The sequence below is a fragment of the Callospermophilus lateralis genome, chromosome 17, assembly GCF_048772815.1.
Source record: "Callospermophilus lateralis isolate mCalLat2 chromosome 17, mCalLat2.hap1, whole genome shotgun sequence".
Classification (NCBI taxonomy): domain Eukaryota; kingdom Metazoa; phylum Chordata; class Mammalia; order Rodentia; family Sciuridae; genus Callospermophilus; species Callospermophilus lateralis.
In genome coordinates this window covers 70,071,871-70,086,691 of record NC_135321.1, presented here as the reverse complement: position 1 = coordinate 70,086,691, position 14,821 = coordinate 70,071,871, and the positions used below count along the sequence as shown (strand labels likewise).

At 46.5% G+C, this 14,821-nt stretch overlaps 1 protein-coding gene across 5 annotated transcripts in view; it reads left to right on the top strand.

Moving 5' to 3' along the window:
* The first annotated feature begins 828 nt into the window (after positions 1-828).
* Slc35d2 (solute carrier family 35 member D2) overlaps positions 829-14,821 on the top strand; it is a 50,185-nt gene continuing 36,192 nt past the window's right edge. For 4 of the 5 annotated variants that reach the window (XM_076836595.2, XM_076836596.2, XM_076836594.2 and 1 more), the window contains exons 1-3: positions 829-995; positions 11,709-11,742; positions 14,719-14,805. In XM_076836595.2, the coding sequence (XP_076692710.2) occupies positions 850-995; positions 11,709-11,742; positions 14,719-14,805 (267 nt within the window). In that variant the 5' untranslated portion in view covers positions 829-849. Of the gene's footprint in view, positions 996-3,541; positions 5,127-11,708; positions 11,743-14,718; positions 14,806-14,821 lie in introns of those variants that run through there. The other variant, XM_077105593.1, reaches the window with a different exon arrangement.

The window sequence follows — 14,821 nt, the reverse complement described above, 5'->3', positions numbered from 1 at the left end:
CTTGAACTTGCTACAGCCTCAGCCTCCGGAGTGGCTGGGATCACAGGCCTGTACCACGGCTTTGTGTGTGTGTGTGTGTGTGGTTCTGGGGATTGAACCCAGGGCCTTGTGCATGCCAGGCAAGCGCTCTACCAACTGAGCTGCTAATCTTTAGCATTTCCAAAAATCTAAACTTTCACAGGTTTTTAAAGTTAACTATTTAGAATGAAAACCTGGGACACTCAAAGCCAGGACAGGTAGGCTGGCTGGCATGACCAGTTCTGGGAGGATTTCCTTCAGTTAACCAGAACCTCTGATGTGCAATCGCTTTCCTCTTGGGAAAGAACAGCCCCAGGTGGGGCCAGAACCCACCACAAAGTGCGCTGAGCCTGTCTCCCTCCTCCCTACCACCTGCCAAAGGCCCAAGCCCGGTGCCCACAAGCGCCTGCCCACCAGGCACTGAAGCATTGTTCCTGATGGCCCTGAACTGGAACCAAGTGTCCCGGCAGGTGACCAGCCTTCCGGTGGCGTCCACTTCGCCCACCTCTAGAAGGGCGTCCGTTTTCGTGGGGTTCCAGGAAAGCCAGGGACCGCGCGGAATGGGGACGAAGTGGGGGCTTCCAAGGCCAGGCAGCGGGGGCACGCTGTGAGCCGCCCACAGGTGCCGCAGGAGAGGCCCCGACGCCGGGCTCACGGAGCGCTGCCCCCGCGCCGCCGGGGCCGAGCCGGGCAGCGCGGGGGCTCCCCGGGCGGGCGAGGCCAGGCGCCCGGCTGGGCCTGGCGGGCGGGACGCGCCGCGGCTCCTCCTGTTCCTGCCGCGCCCTCCCCTTGGCGCCGCCGGCCGGGCGGGCCGAGCCGGGTCCGCGGGCCATGACGGCGGGCGGCCGGGCCGAGGGCGCGGAGCCCAACACGGCGCGGCCGGCCTCGCGGGGCGCCCGGGTGCTGTCGGCGCTCTTCTACGGCGCCTGCTCCTTCCTCCTGGTGCTGGTCAACAAGGCGCTGCTGACCGCCTACGGGTGAGGCCGGCGGGTCCGCGAGGCGCCGCGGCGGGCGGGCGGGCGGGGGGACCCCGCGCAGGGACCGGCCTTCTCCGGCCCGAGGTCGCCGCCCAGCGGAGGGGCCCGCTCGCCGTCTTGGGGACGGGCCCGCCCGGTGCTGCGGGAGCCCGGGAGCCCGGGAGCCCAGGAGCGGAGGCCCGCGCTGCCCACAGCGGCGAGCAGGTCTGCGGGAGCCGGGAGACCCGTCCCTGTCCCTGTCCCTGTCGCCGTCCTGAGATGGGCGCCCAGGGCCGACCTCTCCTTCCCGCCAGCACGTTCCTGGAAACGCGGAAACCACCAGAAGTCGCCGTGATGTCACTTTTTGGATTAGTGTGAAGTAAACCCGCACATTGTGTCCCTGAGCCCTTTGCCAGCACCGACGTCCCGCGAGGCGGCTGGCGGCGGCCGCTGTCCGAAAGGGCTGTGGACTTAAACCTCGGACAAGGGCCAGTCAGCAGTTCGCTCAGATGACGACCAAGGTTAATGACGTCCCGGGCTTGGCACGGCTTGTCACAAGTGGAGTCTGTAAACTATCCGGTGCTTTGAGAATTTAAGAGACCTAAGAGCCCCTTGGGCTTTCTTGTTTTAAAGTTGGGAAAACCAAGGCCCCTGAGCTCCCAGGTTGTGCCTCCAACAGATATTTACTGAGCAATATCTCAAAGTAAACAAGCAGCTTTAAGAATAAACCAGGCGATTTCAGACATGACCCCAGAGGTTGGTGCTGGGATGTCCCGAGCAGAGGGGGCAGCAGGTGCAGTGTGCAGAAGTGGCCATGGACTTGATCGGCTGCTGCGGGAGAAGGCCACCAGGGCCAGGAGTGAGGGACTGCGGCCAGGTCTGTGGAGTAATGTTAACGTGCACCTGCACCAGGCTGCGCGCCAGGCCCGGAGTGCACGTGAACCTCAGGTGCAGGTCGCTAATCTCCCATGGAGCTGAGACCCCAGTGGACCCCCAATAAACTGTACCTTTCTAAGATGTCAGGTGTGGCCAGGGTTCTGGAGAGAAAATACTGCAGAAAGTAAGTTAGGGAGTGTGTATGGAGGCTTCCTAGGGAGGTGTGATTGATGGGATCATTGGCTGCTGGGGCTCTGGAGGTGACCTTTAGCCTAGACCTCAGTGGAGTGAGGGAGCCACTCTGGGAGGTGGGGGAAGAACCTCTGAGAGGGATGGTCAGGCAGACAGTGTAGGACGCTGCCTGTGTGAGATGGGAGGCCGGAGGAGTGTCAAGCAGAGCAGTCTTAGTCACCCAGGCTGCCACATTCACACCAGATATTGGGGGACCAGGGTGAAGAGGGAGACAGTGATAGTTTGAATTTTAGTCTAAATACAGGTGGGGGTTCCTTTAACCTTGGAATGCCATGGTATAATCTGTGTGATAAAAAGGGTTACAGGCTGCAGGGGGTGATCCCCTGATCAGGGGAGGAGGCTGTTGCAGTGTCGTAGGTGAACGTCCGGGGGACAGCTGACTGGAGGGGAGGGATAGAGGTAGGGCACCTTTGGGTGACCCTGTGGCTGTCTCTTTTTGGTGGTCTTGTGATGCAGCCCTGGCCTAGTTGTAGATATTCTTTACCAGGCCTTGTGCTACTTAGCGTTCTGTCTCTGTGACAAAATACTTGAGACTAAATAATTTGGAGGAGGAAAGATTTATTTTGGCTCACACTTTCAGTCCACGGTCACCTGGCCATTGTTTCTGGGCCTGTGGTGAGCAGAGCATCATGGTGAGGAGCCTGTTGTGGACAAAGCTGCCCACCTCATGCTGACCAGGAAGCAGAGAGTTTCCTTGATGACCGAGCCTTTCCCCAAACCCATTGCATCTGCCCCTGTGAATGGATGGATCCACAGATGGGCTCAGAGCCCTCCCGACCCACCAGGCACCTCTCCAAGGCCCCACCTCTGAGCACTGCTGCGCTGGGGACTAGGCCTCCAACACAGAGCTTCTGGGGAACATTTCAGATCCACATCACAACAGGCTGTTGCTGCAGGTTGCTCCCTGGTGTCCACAGAAAACACCAACCCTGCCTCAAAGAAATCAAAACGAACCTAAACCTGGATCATTTCACACACAGAGTGCAAGCTAAGGAAGGATAAAAGAAATCCTCACATCTACAAGATTAAAACAAGAGAATGTTGTTAATGGCTTCATTGACCTAAGTAGGCTGGGAATAAGTCCCCACCTGTGTCCTGGCCTGAGTGGGTGCTGACTGGCCAAGGGGTTAGGGCTTCTAGAAACAGTCCTCTTATTGGAAGGAGGGGCCTGTAAACCCTGGTCAACGCTTTGAAGATGCAGGACAACATTCCTCCAGAAAGAACCGTGATGAGACATTCATGCTGCAGCCTTTTCACACTTTAAAATATTGAGAGCCAGGGCTGGGACCCTTGCTCAGGGGTAGAACATTTGTCCAGCATGCACTAAAACCCCCAGGTTCCATTCCCAGCACTAAAAAAAAAAAAAAAAAAAAAAAAGCAAATGGAGTTTTTGCCCCAGGAAGGCGAGAGCCCTTGTAACCTTTGTAAGTAAACATCTTTCACATTTCTGTAATGCAATATGTTATACAGTGGGAGAGCTCTGTTCAAACAACATAGTTCTCTTCTTTCAAAATGCGCAAGGCACATGTTTTTGAGGGGAGGAAGGCTGTGGTGACTTGTTTCAACAATAAATGGTGGGAATCTGATCCCAGCATGAGCTATTTGAGGGGAGAATCTTGTGTGGAGGACAGAAGGAAGGATCTTTTGCTAGTTCCCTCATCCACAGGGTCGTGGGAATGTAGTTTCGGGGATCCCCCCCCTCTTCATTTTGGGCAGATTGATTCCGATTAGGGTCCGGAACTGACGGGTGTCCCTAGTTATTAGTTTTAGTTCATTGTCATGCTAGATTTATCTGGCTGGAAAAGGTGGCTTTGGAAGGATGTGAACTATGAGACCCTGATGGGACTGGGGAAAAAAGCAAGGTCACCTGAGAGTCTGAGCCAGTGGTTTTGCTCATGCTTCTTTGGATCAGGTTCTTGAGGACCATGCAGGTGATTTATAATTGCAGTTGTGTGTTTTTTTTTCTCTATTTTTAATGCTATGGTCTGTGCCATGAGAGAATTCACTAATGATACTTACTAAAAAATATGGAACTTAATTGTACTCAGTCTGTTAGGGTTTAGGTATGTGTCCCCCAGCAACTCATGTGTGAGACCTTGCAAGAAGGTTTAGAAGTGAAATAGTTGGGTTACGAATCCTTTCCCCACCATGAATTAATCTGAGTGGTATACCGGGTGGTACTTGTAGGCAGGTAGGGGGTGGCTGGAGGAAGTGGGTCCTTGGGGGCTTGCCTTTGGGGTATATATTTTGTCAAATTGTTGAGCAGAGCTCTCTCTGCTTCCTGGTGCCACGTTCCTCCTCCACACTCTTCTGCCATGATGTTCTGCTCCTGAGCAATGGAGTTGGCCATCAATGGACTGAGACCTCTGAAAACACAAGCCCCGCCCCCCATAAACTTTTCTTCTTCTAAAATTGTTCTTATTAGGCCTTTTAGTCACAGCAGTGAAAAAGCTGACCAAAACACAGTCTAACAAACATTTTCTCAGTATTTGCTGTGTTTGCTTCATGATTCACCGCAGGGCTTTGATCCCCTTTAACACAGTGGCTTCCAAACCCGTTTGGGTGCCTGAATCACTTGGAGAGGTTTTTATAAAAGTTACTGAATGGGAGTCTCCAGCTGTGGGAATTTACAGGGCTATATTAAAAAGCACAAACCAACACCTGATTTTCTCTTAATTGTGTAAAAACCTGGTTTTTTCCTGGAGACGCTGCCCACTTCTGCCCACCCAGGAGAAGCTGGATCTCTGATACCCAGAGGGGGAGCCGCCCTTGGAGGTGGGTCCTCTTGGCTCCCCATGGCTCATGATCTGTTGAGACTGGATTTTCCACTGCCTTTCGTCCCCTCTGTGATGGCTCCTGAGTGCCTTCTGGTGACCGATCCCAGGAGTCTTCTTCCTCTCCACCTGGACCCTGGTCGGCCTTCCCCAGACTTCAAAATCCACGTGCTGGCCCATTCTGAACTCATCCCCAGCACTTCCCACAGCTGCTCCCAGAACCCTGCCTTCTCCAGGACATCTGCTGCAGGTGTGCCCTCCCTGACCCTGCTGTGCCTCCTCCTGCCTCATTTCTTGCCCTCTCTGTCTCTCCTGGTGTCACTTCTCTGGTCCCTCTGGGAACTGTTCTTGGAGGGGCGAGGGAGCATCCCTTCTCTCTGTTCGTGGATGTCCTTGTCACCTACCCTCCTCCTTTAATGCTGGAGTGGCTCTGAGCGTCCTGGGTGGAAAGCCACATCTGTGTTGATAGGTTCCACTTTAGATTGTGGTCACAGCCCTCGATGGGACATCCTGATGACCTGCAGATTGCTTTTCTTGTCTTAGAATGCTCTTTCACGCATCCTGATTCATGCTGAAACCCACCACGTGCCACCCCTCCTCCCTTCTCCTCCGACCCTTCATCGAGGAAATAGAAACTGGCAGATGAGACCCCTCCATCTCCTTCCTGCTGAAGTGTGGCCTTGTCTTCTTGTGGGAGGAAGGTCGAGCCCCTCTTCCACCCCCCCCTCTCCTCTGTGCTGGTGTCTTCCCTTCTACCAGCTTGAAAACGATGCTCCTCGCACACACACCCTCCTGACCCCACGCCTGCCCTGTGTCTCCCTACCTTTCAGAGTCATGTCCATTCCATTTCCACTTCATCCACTCCTACAAGAATTCAGTTCAAAAATTCGAGAGAGCTGGATGCAGTGGTATGTGCCCATGACCCCAACAGGGCAGAGGCGGATAATAATGATCCATATTCCCACAATCTGGAATAAATATATTGAAATATCTCTCTTCTGTCCTTTTTTTTTTTTTTTTTTTTTTTTTAAGGAAACCCATTCTGGGCCTGAGGAGTGTAGCTCAGTGGTAGAGCACTTCCCTAGCATGCTGCAGGTCCTGGGTTCCATCCCTGCATTGAAGGACAAAAAAGTCATTCTGTTGTCATCTTTATAAGAAATTAAAAGAAATATTAAGTTGAAATTTTAAAAATGTATTATGATTAATATTAGGCAATAATTCCAGACATCTTTTTAGATGGATGAATGTACATATAGATACACAGATGGAGACATAGAGACAAGGACACATAGATTGCATGTGTGTGTGCGTGTGTGGTGTCTGGTGATGGAACCCCAGTCCTCTTGCATGCTAGACAAACACTATACTGCTGACCTGTAGCCTCAGCCCTTGAATTTCTTTTGATAAGAATGGATCTATGTTACAGATGTTATTTGTTTGCTCATTTATTTCTAAATTGTTTTCTTTAATCCAAAAAAGAATCAGAAAAAGTCAGCCTTTATTTAATTATTTAGCTGTTTGTAGGATGAACAGGTCTTTGCCTTTTGTAATGAGAAGTTTCAAGCATACGGAGACATAGAAAGCAAAGTACAATGGGCCCCCCGCATGCATGGCCCTAGAGCAAAGTACTCCCTCCCCCGAGACCACTGAAGGCAGGTTGCAGGCCTGGGGATGTGTACTGTCCTCTCCTAACCCGTGGATGCTCTGCACTGTACCATTTTCACAAATAAAACACTGTCCTAAACTAATCTAACACCTCATCTATAATCATCCTATTTGTCTCCAGATGTTTCCTTGGCTTTCTTTTTGGGGGGGGGTACCAGGGATTGAACTCAGGGGCGCTTGACCACTGAGCCACATGCCCAGCCCTATTTTGTATTATATTTAGAGACAAGGTCTCACTGAGTTACTAAGCACCTCACCATTGCTGAGGCTGGCTTTGAACTTGCGAAACTCCTGCCTCAGCCTCTCAAGCCACTGGGATATCAGGCATGCACCACTGTACCCAGCTTGTTTTCATGGATTTTTAAAAACCACTTGAAACAAAAGGCTTATGCAAAGCATGTAGTTATGCCTTTTCAGTTTATTTTAGTCTGAAAATTAAATACCACCCCATTTTTCATATGGTCTTGGAAAAAAATCAGGTCAGTTGTTTGGTAAAATATCTCACATTATGGAACATGAATTATGTTTCGAAGTCTCGGTCCACTTACTTTTCTTCGATCCTTTGAAAGTTAAGTTGGAGGCTTGATTTCATTCCATACAAACGTTTTTGGCAGGAGGACTTCACAGCCTACCCCGTGGACTTCAGATCACACCCTGTCAGAGATCAGCGATCAGCCTCCACTGTTCATGTGGGTGGTATTGGAAGGTTATCTCAGTCGGGGATCTCAAGTTGCACTTGTGAAATTTTCTTTTCTTTTCCTTCTTTCTTTTTTTAGAGGAAGAAAAGTTTATTTTGGCTCATGGTTTCAGAGATTTAGTGTGTGGTTGGTCAAGTCCGTACCTCTGGGCCCAAAGTGATGAAAAATGTCACAGCAGAAGGGCATAGTGAAGGAAAGCAGCTCAGGACATAGCAATGGAAAGGAGAGAGACACAGAGAGAGAGAGACAGGAGACCGACCCACCCCTAGGGCACGCCCCCAGTGACCTACCGCCTCTACTCACTTCCCACTTGCCTACAGATACCACCCAGTTAATCCATATCAATGCATTAGTCCATTGATTAGGTTACAACTCACAATCCAACCATTCTACCTTTGAACAATTCTTGCATTGCCTCACACAGAAGCTCTTGGGGATACCTCATACCTAAGTCAAAACATTCTGTCCTAGCCCCCAATCTCACTATTCAAAATATATTTAATCCATTTCCAAGAATCCCTATAGTCTTAAGAGTTCCAGCATTACCCAAAAGTCTTAAGTCCAAAATCTCCTTGAGGCTCAAGGCAAACTCTCAGAATGAGCCCCTCTAAAAATCAAAAGCAAGTTACATATATCCAATATGTGACAGAATAAAAGTTTCCACTCCAGTAAGGGAGCAATAAGGGTACAGAGAGGAAGGATGGAACCAAAACAAGATCCAGTGCCTCCCCAGGCAGACACGTCCATGTCCGGTGTCTGGGGCACCTGGCACCATGATATTCTTTCCCAAGGACTTGTGTTGTTCTGCCCCATGGCTTTGCTGGTCGCAGCCTGCATGGTCTCTCTTGGCTCGTTTCAGCTTTTCTCAGCAGACATGCTGATGTGCCATGTTATGGGCATCTCTTGATCTCGGGGGGTCTCCACTGCAACTTTGACTTCCTCTTACTTCTTCAAGCATTGTTTGCTCAGGGGCGACCTGAAGGGCTCTGACTGCCCTGCACTTTGCCTGGACTGATCTCTAACTTCAGCATCTTACAATCCTGCAGACCCAGCACTGCATGGTTGATGCGAAGGTCTGCTACCATCTCAAGAAGTAGCCAAGTCTCCTGGGACCATGGCTATAGGTAGCAGCCCGTGTGCAAGCAAGTTTCCCAATGGTCTCTTCTCAATGGAACTTTTACTTTTACACTCTTGAGCCTGACATGTGTGTGATCTTGTCCATTCTTGAGATGCCCTCAAGCCACTTTTCCTATTATCTCTGGATAAACTATTTAGTATCTCTCTAGTGGCTGTAATGTCTTTAACAACCACAACTTCCCTACCTCAGATTTACTCTCACTTTTCTAGATAAACTGCAAGTTTCTCAAATCTTTCTGTTCTGCTTTCTGCTCTTAATTATTATCACAGTAAACTTATCTAAAAACTGCCAGCACTATCCAGGCCACTACCTGACTGCTGTGCTGCTTTGAAATTTCTTCCACCAGATTAAGTAGTCTGTCACCTTTAAATTCAGCCTCACAGAAAGTCTCAGGACATGGGCAAAATGTTGACAATTTTTTTTTTTTTTTTTTTTTTGCCTGAATATGACATGAATGACCCCTAGTCCAATTTCCAATAGAATCTTTCTCTTCTGAAATCGCATGAGCTCAGTCTTTACTGTCCACAGCCCTATCAACACTCTGGTCTTTTGAGCTCCCACCAGAATTGCCCATTTTTAAACTCCACTTACAACAATCTAAAACTTTTCCAGCTTGAATCTCTCAACTTTTCAAAATTGCTCTCACAAATTCCAAAAAGCTTTAAAAGCTCTGAACCACATGATCAGGTGAGTCACAGCAACTACCCCACTTCTCCATACCAATTTCCATTTTAATCATTTGTTGCTATTGTTGTTGCTGTGACCAAAAGACTTGCCAAGAACAAACTAGTTTATTTGAGGCTCCTAAGTGTAAAGGTCTCAGTCTGTAAATGACTGACTCCATTGTTCTGGACTTGAGATGAGGCAGAATATCATGATGGAAGGGCATGGCAGAGGAAAGCATCTCAGGACACGGCCCCCAGGAGAGAGCTCATGTATGAAATTTTACTTTAACTGCATTCAATGGAGAAATGAGAAATTGCAGTTCAATTCAAAGAACTATTGATTTTCAAATATTTTTATCTCTCAGTGTTTGTAGGGGATTGATTCAGGACTCCCAAGCATACCTTATTCCTAGATGCTCAGGTCCTTACAAAAATGTGGCAGTATTTGCATATAACCTATACATATCTTCCTGTATACTTTAAACCACCTTAGAATACCTAATACAATGTACATGCTGTGTAAATAGTTGTTATACTGTATCATTTAGGGAATAATGACAAGGAAAACAGTTTGTGCATATTTAGTGCAGATTCATTTTTTTTTCCCTAAAATATTTTATGCACAAAGTATTTGATGGGGAAATCACAGGTATGGATGTTGAGCACGCTTTCCCAGATTTTCTGAAATTCCTTGGGCTTTTAGACATGAAGATTCAGTATGTATTTTTCCCTTCATGAAAAGAAGACTAATTTCTCATTTACCTTTGAATCATCTCCTCCTTACTGAGTTCTTTGCACCAGGCCCAGCAATTAGCCCTGGCTGGCCGTGTCTGCCTGTCTCCCCTGCCTGCTAACTTTGCAGAGTGTGTCTTTTTCCCTGGCCTGCATTGTGAACCTGCGGGAGCTGGCCGTTGTTTCCAGCAGTGGCTGTCGGGTTCCTGGTGTGGTGTAGGTGTTTTTTCACGTGGCAGTCTGGCTGTTTGGTCCTTACCTGGATTCCTGAGGTCTCAGTGCCCTCTTTTCATCTCCTTTGGCTGTTTCACGTTTCAGGGTTGCGCTCTTGCTTACTTATTCTTACTAAGGGTTCTATAGCCTGGGGGGACTAGGAAGCGTCCTCATTGCCAGGTTGAGTTTTCTCCTAGCTGGGCTCTTTGTCCATCTTCTCAGTTTTGTTGTTTTTACTGTTTTACCGCCTGCTATCCTTGCTCTGTGTTGTAGGTTTGTTCTCTGGGATGCTAGGAAGTGTCCTGGAGGATGTTCCTGGGACACAGGCACAGGCAGAGGGAGAAGCTGGGTGGTGGCCTAGTCACAGGAAGGCCTGATCTCAGGGGCTCTGCGCTGGGATGACTCTGCAGGGTTGTCTGGAATTGGGGTGAGGCCCCGGCCTTTGGATCCCTGCATAGACTGTGAAAGAACGATCAAGGCTTGCCATCGGAGAAAATGCCCCTTTATTGAGGCAGCTCTGCATATTTATAGAGCCGGGGGTGGTCTGACAATTGGCATGGGGTGCTTTTTGATTGGTGGGTAAGGATCAGGTGAGCAGCAGGGCTAGTCTGATTGGTGGGTAAGGATCATGTGAGCCAGCAGCGCTCACCATTGGATGGCTCTTCCTGGGGGATGGGGAAGTTAGTCTTTGGAGCCGGGGTGACTCCCAACAGACTGGCCATTGGAACGCAGGTCGCTTGGGGGTGGGAGGGGTGGGGTGCTTTTGACAGGAGCTTTCTTCACCATCCAAGGAATGAGTGCTTCTGTCTGGAAAGGGGATACCTGGTGGCACTACCCAGCTTCCGCTGGAGTTCACTTTATTCTCTCGGAGGTTCTGTTCAGCCATTCCTTCCATTTTCTCTGATGGGGTAGATTGGTGCTCTGCTCTTTTCTGACCCTGCCTGATTCAGGTGTGTTTTCTCTTTGAACAGATTGAGGACCAAGTGTTTTGGGGGAGATCTTAGCTTTCTTAGTGCTCTGAGAGAATGTCTGGGAGCCAGAGAAAGTGGATGGGCCAGTTCAGGTAGTGAGCTGCCCTTTAAGTATGGAGTGAGGTAGGGACCAGGCTCAACCCCAAAATGTCACACGATCTCATTTATTATAAATGAATCCTGACAGCTAGTGGAGTCACACCTACAACTTTGTTCTTTTTCAAGATGGAAAAAGATTGTCTTTGCTATTTGCCTGTCTATTCAGTTTCAGGATCAACCTGTCAGTTTCCTGTTGGTATTTTGACTGAGGTTGCATTGATTCTATAGACCAGTTGGTAGGTAATGTGGACCTCATTATGATGTTGAGTTTCCAACCTGTGACCTTTACTTAGATTTTTAGTTTTTTTTTTTTAAACATCATCTTAATGCTTCTCTTTATAGAGATCTTCTTGTAATCAGTGCCCTTTCTAAAGTTATTTTTATTAATTTGAAAAATTTATCATCAGACTATTCTAGATTTTCTACATAAACAGTAATATCGGCCGTTTTACATACAAGGGTAAAAGTAAGTTTCCAAGTTGAACAATGATCAGTTAATAAATGAAAGAAAAATGAACAAATGAGAAGAGAGTAAATCTGGTATTGTTTCCATTGTCTAAGCCTTTTTAGTAATTCTTGTCACTATGTTTTCTGTATTGTCTTCAAATTTTTTTGATATTAAACTGATTTGTTATTCTGTGTTTCTTGTAGTTTCCCATCACCAATTGTTCTTGGAATTGGTCAGGTAAGTGAAAAAAATAAATCGGCCTCTTAACAGGTCATTTATGTACATGATGATATTTTAAGTGCTTTTGCTTAAGATTTAACAATTTATATAGCTGGTGTGAGGCCAGAGGATCATGGGATTGTTGGTGAGACTACATGAAATATTGACACAAATTTTCTTTTTTTCCCCTACAGCATTGGTTCTTATATATGTGGTCCCTGCATCAGTGTCATGTAGGAAACTTTAAAAGAAAATCCTTTTTTTTTTTTTTTTTTGTACCAGGGATTGAACCCAGGGGGACGTAACCACTGAGCTACATCCCCAGCCCCCCCGCCCCCTTTTTTTTAAAGAGAGAGAGAGAGAGAGAGAATTTTTTTTAATATTTATTTTTTAGTTTTCAGGGGACACAACATCTTTGTATGTGGTGCTGAGGATCGAACCCGGGCCGCACGCATGCCAGGCGAGCGCACTACCGCTTGAGCCACATCCCCAGCCACCCCAGCCCTTTTTATATTTTATTTTGAAACATGGTCTTGGTAGTTGCTTAAGGCCTCCCCAAGTCGCCTAGGGCCTTGCTAAGTTGCTGAGGCAGGCTTTGCACTTGCGATCCTCCTGTCTCAGCCTCCCAAGCTGCATGTCTGGCAGGAAATTTTTTTAAAATATAAATTATTAGCGTCTATTAATTGTACCAACTTGTGGGATTCACTAGAATCTTTTGTATATGCATATATCATGCATTGATCATTTTATTTATTCTATAATTAGGAATAATTGTATTTGTAGGAAAAGCAACTCCTGATTTTAAGTTATAATTGGATTTGATTACTCTAAAGCAGAGGCTGGAAGACTCCAGGCCTCCGAAATCTGGTGGGTGTCAGATGAGAGTGGTCTGGGGCCCAGGATGGACAGGGGAAATACTCGTCTAGCCTGTAGTGGGCACGGGATACCAGGTGGAGTCGCTTTTTGGGGTTGGGGGGTAGGGGAGATGTGGTGGGGCCACCATAACCAATTCTCAGACTTTGGGGGGTTTTTTATGGGAAAGAACGAATTTGAATTTTTACATCACATCTCCAAACTCACAAATGCTGACAGTGGATTCAAATTTTTATTAACTATGGGCCAAACAAAACACATTTACAATTTTCTTCCTCCAGTGTGTGTTTTTTCTTCTCAAGTGCCAGCATGGTCTTTGATGAGCTTTCAAACTAGTCTGTTTGGTTCTTTTTAAAATTCCCCATTAACGTGACTTTGTGGCCTATAACTATTTTGGCCATATTTTCAGTAGACAAGCAACAAGAGGCAACAAAGACTGATTGTTTATTTTGATTTTGCTTGAATTTAAAGGGGGAAAAATCCTTAAAATTATGGAAATTATATTTGTTAATTAAATTTTTGATTGTGAATCAGAAAAGCCTGTCACTTATATGAATAAACATTATTCCAGTTAAACGTCTTGCTAATTAGTAACTGTGCAGCATAATTTTAGGGATAAAAATTATCATAAGAAAATGATATATTTCCTTACAGCCAAAAACATTTGACTAAAATATAACTTGTAGAAAAAAAGCACTTTAAAAAAAAGATCAGTGAGTATGTAGTAGAGCCTTGGATAGTCCCCAAATTTAAAAAAAATCCAATGTTTTTTAGCCCATTAGTTTCTGCTCAAGTATATATGCCTTTCTGATTTGCAGCTTCTGATTTGCAGCTTCTTATGGGAAGAGACCATTAGACCTGGGGGGGAAAAAAAAGATGTGTGGGCCTGAGGGTGCACGCCCGTAATCCCAGCTTTTGGGGAGGCTGTCATCAGAGGATTACAAGTTAGAGGCCAGCTGGGGCAATTAGCAAGATCCCATCTCAAAATGAAAAATCGGAAGGGCTGGGATGGAGCTCAGTAAGCTCAGGGCCCTGGTTCAACCTCCAGGACCACCACCAGAAAAAAGTCTGAATTGCACATTTAACTGTTAATTTCTTCAAGAAATATGAAGTGAAGCTAAATAGGAAGTCCAATTATAATTCAGGCTGTGTGTGTGAGTTACACAAATCTATGAAAGTATTATTTATAAACTTCTTAGGATTAAGATTTTGGGGCTGGGGTTGTACCTCAGTGGCAGAGCGCTTGCCTTGCACACGTGAGGCCCTGGGTTCGATCCTCGGGACCACCTAAAAATAAATAAATAAAATAAAGGCATTGTGTCCATCTACCACAACAAAAAATTTTAAAAACCTTTGAATTACAGTCATGTTAAAGCATTTCTTAAATTTCTGCAACCTAATATGAAGAAAATGGAATAAGTTTTAAAATTTGCATAGAAAAATGATAATAAAAGTTTTATAATTTTTTCTTTTATCTCAAAATAACAATATGGAAGATTTCCAATTACATGTGTTCCATATTTACAGGATGTGAATGAGATATTTTTGCTATGCCAACTAGCCTGAGGAGAAAAAGAAACCCATTAAATTTTTTTTTCCTGTTCATGTGTTCTAAGTTTTTCTTCTGTATTATAGAAAAAAATAGGATTTTTAAAAAAGTGTGTTTATGTGTGTAACTCTTCTAAAAATTTTTTTTTTCCTCTCTCCCCTGAACTGGCCGGTATTGGGGGAAGGTGCATGTGCATAGACATGGGAAATGAGGTCCAGGATCAATGTGTGGCCTCCCCAACTGTGGTCAGTGTCAGGGACAACATACCCTTTCTCCACTGCCACTGTTCCTGGATCTCTGAGAGAGTGTGTGTGTGTGTGTGTGTGTGTGTGTGTGTGTCTACTCCATGAGCGACATTTTGCCTGTAGTCTGGTGGAATCTGTCTAGCAGCAAGACAAGCAGTTTTAGCATTCTGTGAAATGGTTATTTATTTACTTATTCTTCCTGGAACCTGGAGAGTGAATTTTTTGTGGGTTTTTTTTTTTTTTTTTGTATGTTTTCTTCTGATAATGTCATTGTACCTCAAGCAGTCTTTCCAAGAGTTTTGCTAAAGTTTCTCTTCTTTCCTTTAGATGGCAGCCACCATAATGATATTGTATGTGTCCAAGCTAAATAAAATAATTCATTTCCCTGATTTTGACAAGAAAATTCCGGTAAAGGTAGGTGATGGAAGCA